The sequence below is a fragment of the Triticum aestivum genome, chromosome 3B (assembly GCF_018294505.1).
Source record: "Triticum aestivum cultivar Chinese Spring chromosome 3B, IWGSC CS RefSeq v2.1, whole genome shotgun sequence".
Taxonomy (NCBI): Eukaryota; Viridiplantae; Streptophyta; class Magnoliopsida; order Poales; family Poaceae; genus Triticum; species Triticum aestivum.
In genome coordinates, this window is record NC_057801.1 from 847,232,498 (window position 1) to 847,239,736 (window position 7,239).

Here is a 7,239-nt window from a genome sequence, read left to right on the forward strand (position 1 = left end):
CCTCCATGGATCTTGAGAATGATCTTCCATTGGGTGAGATCGTGCATTACCGCTCCTTTCGCTTAATCTTTTTGTCGCCGTGGCGTGGCATGCAGAGCTCCTCGTCGCCGTGGCGTGCCATGCAGATCGTGGAGGAGGTGAGGCGGAGGCTGGCCGCGGCCACGGCGGAGCTGGAGGCGGCCAAGGAGGAGGTGCGCCGCAAGGAGCAGAGCATCGCGGCCCTGCTGGAGCTCGTGCGCCTCACGGCCGAGGAGCTTGACCAGCTCCGGCAGCACCTTGAGCAGCTCCGGCAGCACCTGCAGCTGGCCCGCGAGCTGGCGGCAACGACGACGTCCAGCAGCAGCGACTCAGGCGCGAGCTTCCCGACCTTCTCCCCGACGGCCGCCAACCCCTCCACCTTGCTCGAGGCCGGCACCACCGTTACAGCCATCGCCATAGATACCAGGAGCGCACCAGTTGCTATCGACGACGACAGGACCGCGGCGGTGCTCGAGCAGCTGGCGGCCAAGAGGCCGCTGCCACAGCAGGGGCAGCTGCTGCAGGCGGTCATGGAGGCAGGGCCTCTCCTGGAGAACCTGCTGGTGGCAGGGCCAGTGCCGCAGTGGCGCGACCCGCCGCCGGTGCAGCCGATCCCCAGCCCCGTCATATCGGCGCCTTCAGGCTCTCGTGCTCCCATGGGCTGGGGCCATGGTAGCAGCTCTTCTCTCTTATTTTCTACTCATCAACGATACTAGGAATTCATGTATTTTCAGACTTATCTCAGGCGGAAAGCAAGGTGCCATCTACTATGAAAAGTTTTGTAATCTTTGTAGACTGAACTTTTCCTGAATTGATTGAACATACAGAAGAACAGAAAAGAAACAGTTCTCAACCATATAGATGATGTAATCTGGATTCCATGGGGAATTAGGAGGTTACAGGCCGCAGAAATGAGAAATGGCACCCGATCGCATCGACAAGATGCACCGGAAAAACCAATTATTGGCTTGAACTTTGTCTTGAACAACGATCATCATGAATAAAAAGGACCACATTTGCGATAATGTTACAGAGACAAACCTCATACATCTCCCCAACAGTGATGGTATTGCCTGTGTCGGTATGATAAGTACATGAATCATGAAAACATTCGACGGAAGAGGCAAAAAAGAAAAGTACATGAATTTACATACAAGACAAAATATCACCAGGCAATGGTGCTTTCTCCGTATATGAACACTCTGTCCTCTAAATCCCTGATCCACTGGCATACTCTGTTGCATATCTTGATCGCTTGGGTCTGCAAAATGCGTGTACTCAAAGTAAGATCCATCAGGTTATTACACGGTGATAGATGATGGGATTGATAGTATTGCTGAACTGTTTGTGGCAGATGCTAACCTTGTCGGCCAGCGGACTGAAGGCTGCATACAGCTCAAAATCCTGGGTTATCCAGCTCAACATAACTGCAACAAAAGGGAAATTATGTAACAAAGTAACTGCGGCACACATAGGGAAATAGGAAATAGCATCACACTTCAGCTAGTAAAATTCAAGAAAATTCACGACTAAGGTACTCCTAGGACATCAATGCCACAGAACCACTACTGCAGCAAGCAATAACAGCTAGGCAGTTTATATGCCTATGGGTACGTGTCCATTAGCAGAATGGATGGTACTACTGAATGGTTTTAGGTCTTTGAATTAAGTGGTATCAATTCAATGTAAAGTAGAACATCATACTGCACATGTAACTGTATTTGTAAACATTCGAAGATACAGGACATTAGTTCCCTGCATACTATATGCCCTCATGGTTTCAGAACAGTGCTTCGTTAAATAGCTTTGCTTGCACAAGCTGAGATCGCACAATTGCGTCATGTGAATGAGAAAAATCTGTGTGGGTCTTAGAATCATGTAGCAACTAGAATGAAAGGTGATAGTTCCATCTCTCTCGAAGGTTGAACATGTCATCGAATGGCCACAAATTTCGTCCCTATAACAGGGTCTAGATACAACCATAGAAGTCAAATTAAAATCTTATATACTGTAGTTTCTAGTTCAAATATACCCCCAGACACTAACATATACCACAGAGTTATGGACATGAGTGGAGCTTGATCAAATCTGTCTTTATTATTCTGCAAATTCAGTTTATACATCCCTTTGTCTCCAGACAAATGATTTGGTGTGATGATATCTAGATCCCAATGGAATATTATTAGTGGCTAATTGCCTATGAGAGCAGCAAAATACACTAAGAACGATCTGCATATTTCTATAGTTGCTACCTACACATCATAGAATAAGAACTATAACTCGGGGAATAGACTAACAGAAACAATCCAATCAAAAATTCTAAACACAAGGGAGTAAGTTGTGGAGTGCCTGTGTAACTCACCATAATCCTCAGTTCTTCTGAATTGAGTTTTGTGCGGACCAGTTGCTTTATCATGCATGGAAGCATAAACCTTTTGATAAGCCTTGTACAATCTGCACATATCAGGTTTTCTCTCAAAGACAGTTCACTAATGCAGAAGTAAATAATGCCAATATTTATCACCAATATTCAATACCTCTTCTGTTGCTTGGGATTTCTTATGGGCAAGGCAAACTCAGACGATACGTACTGATCAAGATAGACGCTTTTGTATATAAAATGCCAAAGTCCAGCTGGTCCACCAATTGCCTCATCAGAAGACAACGGTTGAGAATTTAGGCCTTGAGAAGACTGTGCAGGAGCTGATGTAGATTGAGAAGTAGGATCAATGGGGACATCTTCAACACGCAGTACATTCTCATGCAAAGACCTTTGGACTTCGAGAAGGACATTGGATTTCAATAGAACATCCTGAATGCGGGCCCTAGACATCGTTGACAAAAGAGTAGTTGTCTCAGCTCCAATACATATTAGGCAGCATTCACTCATTATCTTGTGATACTTTAAGTAAGTCTTACACAGTTTAATGTGTACCTCACCTTGAATCTTTCAAATCAAAGAAGGCATCTGATCTCGGAGTAAGAAGAGTCAAGTAAGTATTTTCCTGCCATGGAGAAAAGATTAGTTCATATAATAAAATGACTCTCTCAAACCTAAACTAATAAATAAAATTTGATCAACACTGCATATAAACTTCTATAAGTTTCCATCTGTGCCGTAAGACATGCATCATAATTCTCATAATGAGGATATTGCCGGTACACTTAAGTGAACATGCATATTCAGATGCACCTATTTTACTCACATCAAAAAAATGAACATAAGCGTATAGGAAGGCCATAGGATTGTATCTTGGCAAGCATATGGGTGAAAAAGACTCCGAAGTCCTGCGTTAAACAGAAAAATATTGTGAGATGCTTGTAGGTCAAGGTTTTCCATTTCAGATAGCATGCGATGATTACCTAAAAGATTCGGAGGACAATATGAAATTTGCAAGTAGTAATATATCATCAGGATGCAAAGTTGCCTTTTGTGCTCCCACGAGACTAATAACCTGAAAATTAACCAAGATCATAGCTCTCAGAAACATGAACGCAGAGGACTAGCAAAAATAAAAGATTATGTATCCATCTCCATAGACTTGCAAAGTTGCAATCATAAGTGTATTACTCCCTCCGTCCCAAAATAAGTGTCTCAACTTTGTACTAGCTCTAGTACAAATTTGTACTAAGCTCAAGATACTTATTTTGGGACGGAGGGAGTATTTGGCAATGGCCAAAGTTCTGTGTCTCGTGATGGGATGGCAGACGCAATTGGCTAGAAGCACATAATAACTAACATTAGCATGAGCATGAGCAAGGAGCAATCCATATTGGTATTGGTACCGTTTGTCAAGCTACAGAACACAGAAGTCATTGAGTCTACTAAAGAGATCGAAAACATCTGATACCAAAGAACAAAATGACAATATTTCTACAGAATTCTCAGAAATGTGGCATATCACTTTGGATATGGTGAAAGACATAACTGATTGACTGACAATAAAGTAAGATTTATGATACTGTTCTATGAACCTTTAGAAAGGTCAAGTGGCATCTAAAATGTATTGAGGAGTAACTATAATAAGAAATGTGTTACATTTTAGCACATAAGCAGGATTCCAGCACAGTTTGATTAAAGGGTCAATGAACTAAGTAGCACAATGGAAGTTCTGGCAGGAAACTGGACAAACTTGAAATTAACAAACAATGTAGCTCTCACAAAGACAAAAAGAGGACTAAAGAAAATAAATGATTTACGTTAAATGTCTCCAAACACTAGCAACCACAAGTAGAATATTTGATATGGATAAAGTTTGGTGCCTTGTGATGGGATGCCAGAAGCCCACAATAACAAATAGTAGAACTAGAAGGAGCAATCTAAATGGTACTGGCACCCTTTGGCAAGCTACAGATCACATAAAACCATAGACTGTTCGAGAAGGGCCATTAACTCTACAAAAAGATCAAAGATTCTAATACGGTGATACCAAAGAACACAAATGGCAAGCTTTCTACAGAAGTTCTCAGAAATGTGGAATCCCACTTTGGATATGGTAAAAGACGTAACTGACTGACAGACTGACGATAAAGTAAGTTTTATACCCATGTTATATGAAGCTCTAGAAAGTTCAAGTGGAACCTAAAGAGTTTTCAGAAGTAACTATAATGGGAAAAATGTTACATCTTACCAAATAAGCATGACTTTAGTACAGTAAGATGAAAATGTCAAATGGGGTTAGTATGAAAATGGAAGTCATGGCAGCAAATTGGACAAACCTTGTGATCACACATCAACAGTGCAAACAGAACTCCCGAATCAGCAATGTCCTGCAAAACTGTGCTAGCAGCCTGTCTTGTTGCTTGGGCAAGGGGAAGGCATGTGTATGCATGAAGAAATGTAGCGGGATTCCTGTAGAATGGTTCAATATGATTTCAATTAAGTACTATAGTCCAAAATGTATTAAGATGGGATCCGCAGAAAGGAAAAGGAAACAAGCTAACCAGCTGAATGCACGTATAAGAGATAGGAAAACCGCATCTGTGCCACCTAGAAGTGGTGCCATATCAAATTTGGGATTCTTCTCAAAGCACCTGTTGACCGACTTTGTCAAAATAAGCAGCATCTGCAAATTTGTGTTTTCAGACAGAGAAATCAGCATAAGAATGGAAATGCAAGAATGGAAACGCAAGACTGTATAATAATTACAATAAAAATACAAGAAATTCAAATGTGTTAAGATGAATGCAACAGTGGAAGCACCTGACCATACATGAGCTCTAGTTGGCCCCTCAATCCTTCAAACGTCTCTTCAGTGCAACTTATACAAACTAAATATATGGGACCTTTGACAAGGAAAACTATCTGAAAGAACAGTGTAAAATCAACTTAGAATACATAAAAGGGTCTTCCGGTGAAATGCCCATGTTAGTGGTGTCTGATTGTTCAGGCGCATGCATTGTCCTGAAGTAAGATTACAAGAACAGAGTAAATTTTGGACATGGAAGGCCATCTGACCTGATGTTTTCCAGCTCTCACAAATTTGATATGATCACCACTGGATAAGAAGGAAAAAACACCAAAAAGAAAATTCAGTACAGCCCAAAGGAAAGGGTTAAGGACACTAATCATTGCAATCAGCAAAAGCGGAAAGGCATACCTGTTCTCGACAAAAGAAACAATCGCTTGCAGTGTAGCAGAAAACCCAGCTAACCTGTGCTCATCTCCATACCTAGAAGTTGAACCAGACGAAGGAGATGTGATGTTATGGTTTCACCTGAGAAAGTGCAGCAATTACTGATAAACTCTATCATGAATTCCTCTTTCCTAAGTGATATTACCTAGAGTAAATCGGCTTGCCGGAGTTGCTCAGAATGAAGAAATGCTTCTTCCTCTTCCTCCATGAAGCTGAACCATCGTCCTGGAACATCATGGATGGAACACATTCAGGATAAGACGACACAAACACCTACACCCCCTCCAGCAGTAGCAGCTACTGCGGCGCACGCAAACCTCACTTGAATGCCACCCAGGACACCGAAAAGGTAGTAGAAAACGAAATTTTGGAAATTATGTACTGCAGGTTTGGTAGTTTTTAGATCCGTACATACAACATTTATGAGTGAGCATGGATTTGCGTAATCAGTGAAGCTGAAGCTACTTGATAATAATGTCTGCGCTCGGCATCCAAATTACCACTAAATGAGGAATGAATTGAGGCGAGAGTAATCCATGATTAGATGGTTGAAATAGCTCAAGAGACGAGAACACGGAGCGTGGAGCTGGGGTGACCTCGTCGGCGTGCTTCTTGCCGCGCGCCCAGTCCTCGGCGCCGGGGGGGAGGGTTGGGGCGGGGTCGGGCTCCTCCTCGATGCCGCCGGCGCCGGCGCCGGCGGCGCTGGAGGCGACGCTGCTGCCGCGCTCGCCGGCGTAGCCGCTGCTGCTGGGGCTGGGCGGGCCTTCGTCCTCGTCCTCCTCCTCCAGCCCCTCGAACTCCTCCCTCTGGCGGGACGCGGCCGTGCTGCTCCCGCCCCTGGACGCCGCCGTCACGTACCCCTCGTCGTCCTCCTCCTCCTCCTCGGCGATCTCGTGGCCTCCGCCGAAGTCCGCCGGCAGGTCGGCGCCGCGGAGGGAGAGCGCCGCCAGGAGGGCCTCGTCGGCGGCGGCGGGCGGATCGGGGGCCGGATCCATGGCCGCGGTGGGGAGTGGGGCTAGTGGGGGAGAGGGGGGGGGGGGGAGGAGGAGGTCGATCTATCACCGAATCATCATCGGGTGAACCGGACCGGTCGGTTTGACTTGACCGCTTGGTGGGAGCTCATTACTGGGTTGGTAATTGTTGAGTTCATCTATCTCTCTTGGTTAGATTTGGTTTCCAATTGTAGAGTAGAGTTCATCTTTTGTTGCTTAAATTCAATTCATTATCAAATTTGACCTGAAAATGCAAGGGTGCCTTGCAAACGCCGAGATGGGGCGTAAGTCTTTTTTTTGTGATTAATCAAGCATTATTGGAATTACAAGAGATCCCAAAATGAAAAAGAAATACATTCCACTCCTCGGGGAGTCTCCGCCCTCTCTGTTCCGCACATGCCGATGGCGAACCAAATTTGTTGTTGCTAGAGTTCTGCGCCGGCGTCGTCGGGACAAAAAGGTTGAATCCAGGCAAACAGCCGGGAAGTCACCTTTCTCTACCGGGAAGTGACCACGACGTTGATCTAGAAGGATCCATGATCCGAAGAAGAAGACGAGCGAGATGATCACACCTAGGCGTTTGCCCTGAGTCG

The 7,239-nt window shown here is 44.7% G+C and overlaps 1 protein-coding gene across 2 annotated transcripts; it reads right to left on the reverse strand.

Annotated features, from left to right (window-relative positions):
- Positions 1-864: 864 nt before the first annotated feature.
- On the reverse strand, positions 865-6,720 carry LOC123072892 (vacuolar fusion protein MON1 homolog). 2 transcript variants are annotated; one of them, XM_044496562.1, is made up of 15 exons: positions 6,251-6,691; positions 5,800-5,879; positions 5,619-5,690; positions 5,477-5,516; positions 5,222-5,323; positions 4,963-5,084; positions 4,738-4,870; positions 3,382-3,473; positions 3,225-3,306; positions 2,959-3,023; positions 2,556-2,843; positions 2,381-2,472; positions 1,381-1,445; positions 1,188-1,279; positions 865-1,091 (listed from the first exon to the last, which is right to left on the reverse strand). In XM_044496562.1, the coding sequence occupies exons 1-15, from the start codon at positions 6,647-6,649 to the stop codon at positions 1,061-1,063; spliced, it is 1,755 nt and encodes a 584-aa protein (XP_044352497.1). In that variant the 5' UTR covers positions 6,650-6,691; the 3' UTR covers positions 865-1,060. The 2 variants fall into 2 exon arrangements, with proteins under 2 accessions (XP_044352497.1, XP_044352498.1); XM_044496563.1 differs by having other exon boundaries at positions 865-1,279; positions 6,251-6,720.
- Between the last annotated feature and the right edge of the window lie 519 nt (positions 6,721-7,239).